Source organism: Wyeomyia smithii, chromosome 1 (genome assembly GCF_029784165.1).
Source record: "Wyeomyia smithii strain HCP4-BCI-WySm-NY-G18 chromosome 1, ASM2978416v1, whole genome shotgun sequence".
Classification (NCBI taxonomy): Eukaryota; Metazoa; Arthropoda; class Insecta; order Diptera; family Culicidae; genus Wyeomyia; species Wyeomyia smithii.
Genome location: NC_073694.1, coordinates 59,054,245 through 59,069,382, shown reverse-complemented (window position 1 = coordinate 59,069,382; position 15,138 = coordinate 59,054,245). Strand labels below are relative to the sequence as shown.

General features: G+C 38.1%; 1 protein-coding gene across 10 annotated transcripts in view; it reads left to right on the top strand.

The window, feature by feature from the left end:
* Positions 1 to 15,138, top strand: part of LOC129718837 (nascent polypeptide-associated complex subunit alpha, muscle-specific form) — a 398,349-nt gene that overhangs the window by 118,467 nt on the left and 264,744 nt on the right. For all 10 annotated transcript variants that reach the window (XM_055669946.1, XM_055669955.1, XM_055669954.1 and 7 more), the window contains one exon: positions 11,999 to 12,511. In XM_055669946.1, coding sequence (XP_055525921.1) covers positions 11,999 to 12,511 — 513 coding nt within the window. The remainder of the gene's footprint in view (positions 1 to 11,998; positions 12,512 to 15,138) is intronic.

Sequence of the window (15,138 nt, the reverse complement as noted above, 5' to 3'; positions counted from 1 at the left end):
CTAAATAGCGTCTGGATTTGATTTCCGGTCTCCGGGCATCATCTTGGTTCTCGAATAACTATATTGGCTGTTTCCAAGCAACCGGATATTGCCACTTCGAATTTCAAAATGGCATCTGGGGACGATTTTTGGCCTATGTACATCATCTCGATTACAAAAATGCCCATATTGGGTGATATTTGGTCATTTTCGGAAACCGGAAGTCGCCATCTTGGATTTCAAAATGCTATCCAGAGTTGATCTCAGGTCTCTGGGCATTATCTCGATTCCAAAAATACCCATATTAGGTGATATTTGGTCATACTGGGCCAGTTTTCTGGAAACCGGAGATCGTCATCCTGGATTTCAAATGGAGTCGATTTTCGGCCTCTGAATATCATTTTGGTTCCAAAAATAACCATAATGGATGATATTTGATTATTTTCTGGAACCGGAAGTCGCCGTATTGGATTTCAAAATATTGTCTGGATTTGATCCCCGGTCTTGGTGCTATTCTGGTTTAAGAAATATTTAACCGGAGAACATCATCTTGACATCCTAGGTTGATTTCCGGTCTCTAGATATAACCTCGGATTCAGAACTCCCCGCAGAAAACCGCAAAACAGGGGCAAAAAAGAGCATTTCTCGTGCCCTGCCCAGAATTAAACCATCACAAATCGACTTGTTGACTTATTCTACATAAAAAATCTATATTCCAGGTTTTTGGCACCAATTAATCGCCGCTAGACTGGCAGCCTGAAATATAGTATTTCTCATGTAATATTGGTCAACAAATCGATTGGTGATGGTATTATTTTGTGCAGGGGAAATAATCGATTTTGCCTTTTTTCACCCTATATTTGCGTATTTTCGGAAATATAGATCTTTTCCCGTGCCCTTCACAGGATGAGAATATCACCAATCGATTAATTGGTCAATTTAACAAAATGGCCAGTCCAGCGGCTTGTAATAAGTGGGTATTTTGGTTCATTTTTTCCAGTGTTCAATGTTATGATAACACTTTTGAGCCTTAAAAACTCTCACAATTAAATTAAAATAATGATAGGAATAAATTGAAATGATGATAGGAATAATGATTTAGCTGCGCCACTAAGATACAAAACATCAATATCACAACATTTACCCTTTATTTGAGAACTCAAGTATACAGAATGATACGATGATCGTGTTTGATTTAGGACTATATAAATAACAAATTCGCTATTGCTACCCTCCTCCCTGACCACGCTGATGAGAAAACAAAATTAAAATTAATTGAAACAAATACGCTGCTATATGACTTATGTGTACCGAATTATATGATATTCGATGAGGCAGTTTCAAATTTAATAAAGATTGACAACATTTATCCACTTCTTTCCCCTCTTAAATGGCAGAGTAATGTAAATACCACGCATCATACTCAGAAACGCCTGTATATAAATTTTCATGATAAATTTCTCAATATTTTGCATATAGTGCAGTTCGAAATACCTCTCCCCTCTTGACTAAGCCACTGAGAACAAACAGAAAAGTCTATGTCATAGATACTTTCTTAAGAATTCACTTATAAATATTGACACGGTAATCAAGTAAGGTTTTGAAAAGTTTACCCCCCGCCCCCTTGTTACGCTTATGAAATACATTAAATTTAAAGTCGTTGAAATATACCACCCACTATAGCTTCCAAACATCGAATTTAATGATGATCGGCTCAGTGGTTTTAAAATCGTTAAATGGTGATGTCATCACCCCTCCCCCCTTACTACGCGAATGAAATACAGAAATCTCTCAAATGACACAGCAACACCACAGAAATACGCTTCATACCAAAAAATCTCTGTGTTTTAAGTTGCACGGTTATTGTAGAAAACGTTTGCATGTTAACAGAGTACAAATTGACTCCTCCTTGCCTGCGCTTATGAGATAGAGCGAAACTAATATTTCAAAGTTACTCCCCGTACTCGAAAACCCTTATGTATCAATTTTCACGGTAATCGGTTCAGTAGTTTTTGAGTCTATGGGGAACAGACAGACATTCGCATTTATAGATATAGATACATCCTCCTCCTTACTACGCCACTGAGATACAGGAAAATCAATGTTATAGAAACATACTTCACTTATACAAATTGGAACGGTGATCAATTTATGTGTTTAGGTGGTTTCAAACAACAAATATTAGCTCCCCCTCTCTTGCCACGCTTATGGAATGAGTAAAATTCAAATTCATGAAATATATCAGCTACTGTAGATTCTACATACCGAATTTAATACTGATGGGTCCAGCAGTTTCAAAATCATTAAAGGTTGACATGTTAACCCCCTCCGCCCTCTCATCCTTACAACGCCTCTGAGAAACAAAAAAGTCGTCGGCCAGTAACGACGCAAGAATACATCTTAGACTCAAAAACATCTGTATGTAAGTTTGCACGGTTATCGTAGAGGAAGTTTCCTCGTTCATGAAACACAAATTCACCCCCCTTTGCCTACGCTTATGAGATAGAACAAAACTAATATTTTAGGATTACTCATTGTTGTTCATAGGGGTTTGCGAGCACGGAAACCCCTATGAACAAATTTTCACGGTAATCGGTCCAGTAGTTTTTGAGTCTATAGGGAACAGACAGACAGACAGACATTCGCATTTATAGATATAGATTTTACAAGGGCAGAGGTCATAGATGTATTGAAAAGCAAAAGGAAAATGGGGAAAGAGTCTAAATTGATAAGTTAGTCTACATTTTTGAAGGTCGAAAACCTAATGTTCAAAAACTGGAACATAATTTTTGACGCAGTTTGTAAATCCAAGATGGCGTCTTTTGATTTCTGGAAAGCTATATAAAACTCGTATTTCCGAAATTAAATACAGGAGGTAGACAAAATGATTAAGACAGGCAAAATTTTGTCAATTTTCAAATAGCCAGAACTTCACGAAAACGAATCAATTTTGATGAAACTGGTTTCATTTTACTGGAAAACTATTCTAGTTTCCAAAAATTACTAGGAAATTTAACGGGACCAACGGACATCGGAAATGTTCCGGATTTTAGGAGTGTGTATCAAGAAGGATCTGAAATTCAATTTTTTAATGTTTTTAAATAAAAGTTCAGATAATTTTTTAGAAGTTATTCATTGACAACCATTCTCCATCTTTCGTTATTATTCAGGTCTATTGAGGTTTGAATACTCTAAACCTTTCAAAATGTTAGTCCAGATTAATTTTCAAAAAAAGTTTGCAAAGTTGCTTGGTTTAATAAGGCCTGCACACCCAAGTTTCCATTGCGTTCTGCTAGGGTGCCCAAGAAAAATTGTACCCAACAAGAAAAAAAGCTGCCAAAAACAAGTCACATCTCGATGGTTCTTCGACAGATTTTCAACTTTTGGGGTCTGGGTATTTTGAGTAATGAACTCGTAATTAATTCTAGTATATTGGAAACAGATAAATCTAAAAGAAACAAGATGTCAGAAATAGTTCTACGCGTTGCAAAAATGTTGATACACGCTCTTGAAATCCGGAGCATTTCCGGTGTTCATTGGTTGCGTCGAAATCTCAAGTTATACTAGAAAACCAGGATAGTTTTCCAGTCCGCTAGTGGTGCCGAAAAATCTAACTTTTCAGTCTTACACTTTAGAGAAATGGAGTCTTTGGAAAAGTTGTAGAGAATGTTGGCACAAAAAACTTTGCTGAAGACATCTTTCTTCTAACTCCTGTTGTTTGAAGATACACGGTTTCGTATCCTTGTAATCTGATTTTTTAAATATCTTAAATACTGTAGCATTTAGAAGGCAACACTGTTTAGCATATTTTTGCCCATCATTAAAACACACAACTTCGTAAAAGATACCACTACCAAAAAATGTGTTACTGTAAAACTTCGAGTGTTGTCTAAAGATTTTTTTTTAAATAAAGTCAACTTTCTGGGAGAGTCTCAAAGCACAAAACTTCTGGTTCCCAGAAAGTCGCATTTGCCTCACCGCCCTCCCTGCTTAAACCCGGGCTTTTTTTCTTTTTTTCTGTGTGGACTCATCACTGCGACAATTCGAATGTCTGACTTAGTTCGGAATTTAGCCGCGAGGGTGGCGATGGCAACTTCTTCACACGCTAGAGCATTGTGGTTTTTGGCAAAGTTATAGATCTCTAAACTTAACGAAACTTTACAGAGTATACACAATTTCTGAACATTTAAGTTTCGGATATCTGCAAGTTTTTATAAAAATTGTCGAAATTTTACGTTCCCTTGTGATATTTTTGGGAGTTTATTTAAGTTAATATTTTACAGTTAATATCGATAGAAATCAAATACAGGTCGGACTCGATTATATACAGTCTCCGAAAAATTTTCACTATATATAATCGAAACCTATATATAACCGAATCAGAAAAAAAATTTTTTTGTTTATTTTGCATAAATATTTTGTTGTTTTTGAATAAATAAGTAGGATTTTTTTGACTAACACCCTTAAAGTCGCAAAAAACCTTTCTTACAAAATTATATGTATGTATAGATTTCGTAGTTATTCTGTATGTTATTGCAGTCAGCCATGGCAAGAACACTACACCGTGCTGCACGGGTGCCACTTTTTCATAGAAACACTACACGGCGTGTATTGCAGCTTGCATTGCGTGATGTGTAAGCAAATTCACCGGTACGCGTGTGCAATGCTAATCCCCTACCCCGTGCATGAAGCTTCGGCCTACACACTAGCTGAGAGATTTAGCTTCGTAAAATCACTGGAGCCGCGGGATCTAACTTCGTTGAAACACTCGACAATCTGCTCTTACGTAAGGAATTACATCAGCAATGCAAGCCTGAGGCCAGATATGCCGAAGCTTAATGCACGGGATAGGGCCTTGCACACGCGCACCGGTGAATTTGCTTTTACACTTTGTGCAGTCGTTCTTACACATCACGCAGTGCAAGTTGCAATACACGCCGTGTAGTGTTTTAAATATTTTCTCCGTGGCAGTGCGTGTTTTGGACATGGCTGATTGCAGTCAAACCTAAAGAAAAATTTTGATCAGTGTGTATTGTGTTTGTTTACTCTTTTAGTTTTGTTATTGTTGTGCTGCGTTATCAAGCAATTCAGAACACAAAATGGCAAGTGCTTACGTAAAAGCCAGGAAACGAAGAAACGTTTTAACTTTTGCTCAAAAAGCAAAAGTTTTTTACGATCTCGAACAAGGTCTGTCGGTACGTGACGTACAACGAAACTACAACATCGTTGCAACACTTTGCCAACCCAACACTCTTTTCCGTTTCCTGAGCGTTACATAATTTGTAAACGTTCCCTCGCGATATTTCTGTTTAAGATCAGCTTTACTTTACTTGAAACATTATGGCTCAAAAATCAACGTTTTGAGTCAAAAAATGTTGCGTTACGTCATATTGGACTGAAGAGAACGTTCATTAATTACGTACCGTAAATAAAAACTATTTTCGACCCCCTCTTTCCTCTAGGTAACGCTCTTTGTATAGATCTTCAAAATTTTTAGTATTGATTGCGACGTTTTGTCAGATCTCTACCTCCCCCTAAGCGTTACGTATTTTTGGACGATCCCTATACAACATTGCTGCTTTAGGTAAGTTATATTTAAAATTGAAAGAAAAAAATGTATGATTCGATTATATACAATTTTATATATAATCGAATCATATATAATCGAGTCAATATATAATCGAGTCTGTATATAATCGAGTCCGACCTGTAATTACGTTATTTTCTTTTAAGCACAAATTTTCAGGAAATAAAAATTTTTCGATGGACATTTTTCAGAATGGATCATGGTTTGCTAATAATTTGCCAACCGATGAGATATCTAATTCACAAAATAGTGTATTTTTTCTCAAGTTTTGCGTATATCAGAAGAAAATGACGTAATTATTGAATTTCTATCGGGAAAATTTTTTATGAATTTAACTTCCAGACAAATTTTATAAGAACTCGTAAATCTCTGAAACTTGAAGGGTTAGAAACCTTGTACATTCTGTAAAGCTTCATAAAATTCAGAAATCTTCAACTTTATTGCAAACCGCAAAGCTCTAGCGTGTATGGGAAAGAAGTTGCCATCGCAACGCCCTCTTCGCGGCTGAATTCCGAACTAAATCAAACATTCAAATTGAAGCCCTGACTATAGCAAGAAACTTTGTAGAAGATCGGAAACCGACTGATCAAACTCTGAGAGCGCTAATAATTTCGTTCTGCTAGATCCCATTCCTGGCCCAGCGTGCATTGTGGCACCCTACTGTTTATGTTACGCGATAAACAACAATTCAAATATTGTTCTTGAATTGACCATTTACTGAACTATGTAACAGTTTATTTGAACAACATGTGCGTTGCACGGTAAGCGGTATTGATGATGATAGTAGGAAAACACCTAATCTTTGTTTTCTGTTATTCTCTCTCTTCAATATTATTGTACACTCTACTACAATGCAATAATTTAGCTACATGTTTACTCTCTCCTAATCTCTCTTCACTATTCTCAAAACTCTTTTTATGTGTCAAATCCTTTAACATTAATCGCTCTTAACATGTTCTGCAACATTACAACAACTGAGCAGCTCCAAGCAATACGTACCTAGGCGACATAAATTACGTAATGCAAACAAAATTTTTTTTGTATCCCCACCCCCTCAAATGTAACGAAACATAACGCCAATACCTACCCCCCCCCATAAAAATTACATAACGCTGTAGAAGAATTTGCTTGATAAAAATGATCGTTTTCGAAGAGTCTCTCCAGAGGTTTTCTGTTACGTAACGCTGATCTTATCTCTCCCCACCCCTGTCTAACAAATCGTAACACTCTCCCCCCTCTCCCCTATGAGCGTTACGTAATTTATGGATGCCGCCCTATTTGAATCTTTTTTTAGTTGCCATTTTTTATATGTCCGTAATTTTGCATAGATTCTCTTATGAGCTAAAGATGTCATTTTGTACTATAAGTTTTTCTATTTCAACATGATTTATTTTTGAACTTATTTTTTTTACATACGTCCCATGTACGAACGGTATTGATGGTTAAAAATATTTGTTCAGAGCCATGACGGTTTCTTTGATCAGTGTGACGTCTTCGACAAAGTTGTAGGTTATAGTTTTGACCGTTAGAAAAAAATATGTACAGAAAAATAATTGTTTTGACCGTTATGTGGTCGGGTACCCTGGTGGGTATCTCTTTAGATTTCTTGAGACGAAATTTCACAATTCACCTCAATTAATATAGAAAACAGTAACATCTCAGAACTTGTTGAAAGGTAACTTTTGTTAACATTGAGGAGGGTGGCCCTGGGAGAGACCTGAATTTTTTCATCCCTCGCGTGCCGGACGGGGTACCAGGGTATCCACAGAACGAATGTCTGTGTGTGCTGTCACATTTTTTCCTAAATCTCGGTTCAACCTAACAGAAATCTCGGATTTCGGATATTTTGTGCCGAAATTCCAGTTTGGTGAACCGAGATTTATGGAAAAATGTGACAGCTGTCATTATTTTTTTAACCGAGCACTCAGTTGTGCCGTTCTCGGCAATAAATTACCGAGACCCGGCAATAAATTTTAAGTGTATAGTACTTTTACAAATATATCTGCCCCAGTAGAGTCTACTTCGGAAGAACTATTTTGGGGACACATCACCAAAATACTCAAAATTATAACAAAGGTCTTTGAAGTAATTTTATGAACTTAGAATTGTATGAATCTGTTCAAACGTTCATCGAATTTCTCAGTTTCGGAAAATCTCCGAAAGACCGGATTTATGGAAATAATAAAAATCGTGTCATGAGATAAAGTAATGGTTTATTTTGCAAAGTTTTATAATATGTAAAAACATGAAAATTTGCTGTATAAACCAAATTCCTATCTCGAAGTTATCCAAAAAATCAGCTGGAGATGTGTAATCTTTGGCCAAAATATGTGTAATATTGCATGTCCCTACAATTTCTCTGAACAAGGTTTACTTGTGAAATGCAACTAACAAAAGTTAGGTATAGAAAACTAAATTTTAAGTGACTTCCATATAATATACGTTATAACTTTGTACCCAATGAAGATAGGAAGATTGTTTGTTTAGCGAAATTTCATATTTTTATATCGTCTACAACTTTGTTAAATAATCCTTCAACACAAAAAGTTAATTTGTTTTATTTTTATTATAATAAACTATTCATACTTCTTGACAATTTGAGATTATGCGGGTCATTCATACAAACAATTGTTCCGAAGACACCGATAAGCTAGGATAAAAATGAAGAGCGCTATAGAATTAAGTTCCACTTTTGGCCTTTTTGGAGCACTGTGAGCTGACGCTGATTTTTTTTTATTGTTTTGATGTTTTTGGCAGCTTTTGATGAAAATGTACAACATACCAAATAAATATAATACACAACATGTTTTGCTGTTTGGACAATGCTATTATCATAGAAATAAAACATATGAATAGCTAACAAATTCAGTTACACTGGAGTGGGTTTCGTTTTTTGCGAACCAAACAAATTTGGGATGGTGATCGCGTCGAATAGCGCACGAATTTATGTAAACTGATTCTAAACTGAACTGAATAGAACTTGAAATTTCTCGATCATGAGTTGTTACTTATTTGACCGTTATGTCAGCAATTTTAACACACGTAAGTACTCGGCAGGGTAACCGGGTACCCACCAAAATGAGATGCTTCTTAGTTCTTCAATTCTTGACCGATTTTCGATCTTGACCCGTCAAAAGATTGGAAAATTTGTCTATTTTTATTATACGGGACATAGAGAGCCATTGGTCCCCATATGGTTCCCGTAAATCCGGATCTTCGGGACCAAGCTCAAGATCGGGAATCTGCTCCGAGATGGCCATTCGGACAGCTCTCGTATGGAATCAAAATGAATGAAAATAACTCCTGGAGTGATTTTATGAATTTTGATACCTATGTTGGTCGGTTTTATTGGCAATTGTACTAATTTGATCCGGATTAACAGGAACCAGTCGTGGTCACTGGTTCATGTCGGTCTCGGATTCTAAAAGTAGACAGATATACAGCCCTAGGGTTGTATGGAATGGTGACGTGGGACTAAGCACTATTATTAGAGAGATTTTTGCTACAAAAGTTACAGATCCCGCAGACAGGATCAATTCGTTTACTCAATGACTCACGTGTTTTTATTCTCAGCCTTTCCTAAAAATCTGTAGTGCCTGTGCTTTGTCAAAAAAATCCTCAAAAACCAAATCCAATAATACTTGCGTTATTACAATGAATGATTTTGTGTTGTTTAACACTGAATAAATTAAATTTATTATATGAATCTTACTTTCAAAATAATATGGAAGCCCTTACATGAGTTCAATAATAGGCAAACGTGTAAAGGTATGATAAACCAAATTATCAATAAGTTCCTGTAAAAAATCGTAGCAGTCAACAGATACAACGAAGTTAAAGATAAAAAAGATTCATTTTTGTTCTTTTACTCGCCAAGTTTATTTCATTTGCTAACAATTAAATTCACTGTATTACGAGGATAGCTAATATACGTATATTATTGGTCGAGTTATAAATGAAAAAAATATCAAACAATGTTCATTTTTTAAAAAGATTTTGAATAAATCTTTGTCAATGGACAAAAAATTCACAAGCATTCACCGGCTCTTACTCTTCTAAAAATTTGTGTATGTAGAAATTTACTCTTTAGATATTATCCAGTCACGAATATTCAGTGAATATCGAAACTGAAATGAAATAAAAATAACTTATAACTTATAACCGTTGCAAAAATGTACAATTCTCGTTGGGTAATTCATGGTAATCATATTCATGAGATAAACTGTTAATCACCATCAGCAGCAGCAATGCAGGTTTTCCGCGATTGCACACATATAGAAATGTACAAATAGAAGTGTACCGTTGCTATACGAATAACACGGTTGAATTACGAGTATAAGTGTACCGCTGAAATGTACGAATAGAAGTGTACCGCTGCAATAATAGACGACGAGAGACCTGTGGCTCTCTGCTACACATACACTGTACGACACTGTTGCTTTTATCATGTTGTATGTTTTCTTTTTATCTCCCAGATGGTCTCGAGGTACGATGCTGGCCTAACAAGCCTAACAGGTTCTCGTCTCGGGAGAGACTGTTAGTGTCAGTAGGATCGTAGCGCTAGCCCCGCAATTGTCCTGTACACTAAAAAGTCTTTACCTTAAAGACATCAAATTAGTCTAAGTTTATGGGAGCAAACATGAATTGACCCATTTCTAGTCGAATGACCAACACATGGTTAAAACCTCGTTAAAATAATAATAATAAATAAATTGACCCATTGGGACAGGGAGATTCTGTCAATTTTTCTTTTGATATTGATAAAGAGAAGATAAGAGGGAATGGTTGGTGTCTATTCATGTTGTCTGTGCTAGGAATGCTCGCATGCGATTGGCTCTTGTTCGCCTAAATTTGTTCTTGAAACTTTTTATAAATTTCCAGCGCTGAGCAATGAAATAATAGTAATAACTAGCGTATTACAAAATTGTCCAACATTTTATCTATCCAACAACATATTGGTTATTGTTATCCTTCATGTGGTTATGCTGTTATTATAGTTTGATGTCTGACGCAACATTTGCCATTTCATTTCCTCTTTTACAGAATGCATTTCAGTATAGAAAACGAAGACGTAGTCCCACGTCAAAGTTTATCCTCTTCGACCCCCCTGGCTGCTAGAAGCTGTCTGATGATGGAAAATGGTTTATTTCCACTAGTTATGAGAATTCCATAAGTTTCAGCTGGCTGAGTTGAGGTTATCCTTGATTTTTGAAGCAATAAATTCTAAAAGGGTACTCGGGTACATAACGGTTAATACAGACCTAATCTTAAGAGAAAGCATCTGAGAAACGTAGAAATGGTCAAACCATCGGGTAGTTATTCTGTTGTAATTCCTTCTCCTCACTTTTATGCAGATACAAAAAACTAGCTTCCATTGGAAGAACCACAAAACTTATAATGTGAATGCGTTCTGATATAAATAGGGAAAGTTTAGTAAATCGAATGATCGATCAACGTTTGGGCGTTCATTTGACCAAAAATTGCTTGAATTCATGTTCAAAATTTCTTAGTAATTGCTTTTTTTGTTTCTGAATTGCGTCTAGATTTTTGTGAGATTGCTTAAAACCAATTTTTATTCTACCAGAAGATATGGCTAAGTCGGCAAAATGTAACAATGCTTAACTCTATACTCTACTCTTCTCATAAGTATGATTATTTTTCGTTTTCATGAAAAAAATCAAAGCAAGCTGCGAATGATACCGAGATTGCTGAGCGTGATTATTCATCCCCCTTCCCCTTCTGTGCGCGTGCCACAACAAACGTTTCCACTGAGTAAACTTTTCCAGCTCGCATGAAAATTTATTGGAAAATAAAACATACTGCTGTTGCTGCTGCTATTGTTGTTTGGGATTTTGGCCCGGGTGGCTCAACTTTCCATTTCCGTCCCTGCTCATTCTTTCTCTCTCTCTATAGCTAGCCGCGGATTACTTTTCATGCGAAGCAGAACGTCCAGCAGGGGAGCGGATGGAAAACAATCGGATATCGGTATCCGATGAATAAATCGAATCAAAATCCTGGCATGAACGAGTCTATTTTTTGTGCGATCGGTAACCAGCAGAGGCAGCGGCGCATCACTCGAATCCACTGGAAGAGGTATGCGAACAACCGACGGGAAAAAAATGGTTTCGTTCGTCTCGGGTGGAGGAAAATCAATTTTAAAAGCATTAAATTAATTTGTTCGCCTTGGTTTCGGCTGGTTCCACTCAAAAGGGAAAGAGCTGGGAACGAATTGCTCGGGTAAATGATTTTGACGTTTAGTGCCATTTTGTGTGTTTTGATGTTTTTTCTCTTTCTCTCTCTCGTCCGGCAGTAACCGCCGGAGCAGACGGACGTTTCAAGCAGAAATAAGTGCACATTTTCGGGTCTTTAGTTTTGCTCATATTAAATCTTTTCAACGAAAAACTAACGTCATTTTTTTTCCTTTTTTTTCAGTTCGCCATCAAAATCGCCAATAAGCGCAACGAGAAGCGCCTATCGTCGATTGTCGAGCTGACGTCGATCATGGTGGACGACAAACCGCCAAAAATTATCGACACGACCGCTCAGAAGCTCGACCAGCAGAAGGCTGCCGAAGCGGCTTGGAATTCGGCGGCTGCAGCGGCTACTGCTGCGGGAACGGTTCCCACTAATAATGGAACCGGTGCCGTTCCGTCAAACGGTACCAACGGCACCGCTGCCGGACCGGGCGTTATGAATGGCGGCAGCTGCGGTAGTAGTAGTAGTAGTAGCAGTAGCACCAGCAGTTTAAGTAGCAGTCTAGGTGCCGCTAGCAGTGCTGCCAGCGGCTTGGCTGTTGGCAGCAGCAACAGCAACGGAAGCAGCAGCAGTAGCCTCAGTGCGCTCAGTTCCGGTATCAGCAGTAGCAGCAGCAGTAGTAGCAGTAGCAGTAGCGGTATCGGAAGCAGTATTGGAAGCAGTGCGGTTAGTGTGAATCACACCAACCACGTGAGTATAAATTTTTGCTTTTTCAACTTTGGGTTTATAGATATCCACGCAAGTTCCGAAATCCGAATTCGAATCGCACTTTTGACTGCATTTTTTTTGTAGATGGGATAGATGGGATGGGATGTGCGAGAGAGCTTCCATATCTATCGCGAAATATTTTTGAGCTCTCAAATTAATCATTATTTTTGGTTTATCGCGTGCTCATTATGCTTGAGCCTATGCGAAAGAAAAAATTGCAAGGTTTTCGGCATGGAAATCTATACTCAGTTCCCAAGACAACACTTATGCAGAGCAAGCCTGCTCCGGTGGCATTCACGTTCACCACAATTAACCTGCCAAAGCCAGTCGTCCAACCGACAAACAAACGTTCTCGTTAGCTACCGACGTGGGACGTGTCGATAGCAGCCTAAAACGAGAGCTACTATAAGCCACCGCCTGTGCAATAAGCCGTCATTTTGCCCGAAAGAAACATTTTCATTACGCTTCCCTTCAAAGCTAGCATGTTGTCATAGGATGATGCTGTACGCATACCTCTTTGGAACCGTAACTATGTATCTAATAATTACGCGAATGATACCCTCTCTAAGGTGTCACGACACAAAGAAAGAGAGAGATAGATAGATACAGACCGATAGAGAGTGAAAGACTAGACAGTTGATACTTGGATGACTGCACAAAATATGCACCACAAGACAGGTGTCACTATGGAATTCGATACGACTTGGTAATCACAGAGAAGGAATGTTTTAGCACTCTAGTGCATTAAATAATAATTCAGGGTTATAATTAATTGCAGTTGATGACGACAAATAGTATCTCAAGCATTGTTTTTATGCATCTATAATAATTAAATGAAAATGAGACGTAAGATTATTGCACGAAAGTGAGACGTCCATTGGATCTGTGTCACAGCACAAAATCGAAGCTGGTGAATACTACCCCTAGCTTGTACGGTCGGAGTACGGCCATGATGATGACGAGGACGATGATGTTGGTGATGCTAGCGACAACGACGATGGGGTTGTTAATTAACCGAGCACTCATCATACGGTACACTGGCGGCGCGGTCTATAGCCTTTCTCATATTCACAGATTAGTACGGCACGGCGCCTTTTGATGGTGGTGGGATCAAATGGCAGCGAAAGGCCATCACCGGGAAACAGAACGAGACCGAACAGCGGAGACCTGCTGATGATTACCTGCGTGTATGTGAATGTGCACTGAGCCGGTAACGGAGGAAATGTACCAAGAAGCAGCTGGCGTGGATTAAAACGTTCAGCAGCAGCGGATACGGTTTGGCCAGTTCCTGGCAAATAGCTCTCGCAGAGGTAGCCCTGATAAACGGATGCTTTCAAATTCGTATAATTGCTTTGGCACAGTTTGCGCTACATTTTGATGGCTGCCATCGCAGCACAAGTAGCGTTTTAGCTCGATGTTACCAAGTAATAAACAAACAGCACACTTGCAATTATTTACACCATGCATGTTGTTTTCCGCTCGACTCGCTCTGGCTCGGAACCGTGACAAATGAGCCGCGCTCGGGTGTTCGCATTTTAACCTTGACGCGATAAGAACCGGGAAACCCGAACTGCATCCGAGATAGCTTATCAGGCAGAGGACAAAAGCCAATTACTCAGGTCACGGCTTTCTCCCCTCACTGCATCCTTTCGATGCGTCTGACTGACTGACTGACGTGACCATCAGCGCACCACTTCGATTGTCATTACTGCGATTGATTAAATTGGAATTCAATTTAACACATTGTTGTCGTCACGCTTCGGTATTTCACTTGGCTCGGTTTCACATCGGTTAGAGTATGGTATGTGTGTTATCTGATTTATCATCGCCTGTACCCACTTTTTCCCCATAGTCATGCGATATTTTGGTACGGTTGGCTTGGTGTGGCAAGGAGAGAAGAAAAATGCTCACGAGAGAGTTAATTGATAGTTTGCCGCCTCCAAATGGAATTCGTTGCCGTTTGTTGTTGTGAAAGCGCATTACTGTCACAAACCTTGTATTGTTGAAATTCATGGGAATAAAAGGATGTTTATCAGGAAACGCTTTATCATTAAAGCGCGAAATTTCTAAAAAACGATCAAAATGAACGACGGAATCAATTCCGCAATACCTAACAGATCTGATAGTACCAACCACTGCACAGTGGGGAATCGCTGGCCATCGACCCGAAAATTAAAATGCGAATTTCATTTCAATTGTATTTTTCCTATAGTTGTATACTATTGAAGTGAATTCAAATTTTTAGAGCATTACGACAAAATTTGAATTTTCTATGATTTTTCAAAGTGTACTGAGTCAGCGTTTTTAGCGTTTTGCTTGAAAAAAAATGCAATCTTGCGAAATTTGCTGGAGCCTCAAGGGTGACTTGTATCTTGATGAGGAAAATTGGGTGTAAAATAGTGGAGAATAAATCCTCATCATTGGGTAATGTATAATCTCATTGAAATACTCAAAAAAATTAGGCGGAATCAAAAAATTACGTATTTTTTGCATAAAACAGCGTTTTAAGTTTAGACGGCAGGGTTTGGCACTATTGGCACTAGTTTTAAACGATAGCTTAGAAAAAATGCTTTCAAGAGCATCTAGTTCAATCCTGCGCAGAGTACCCT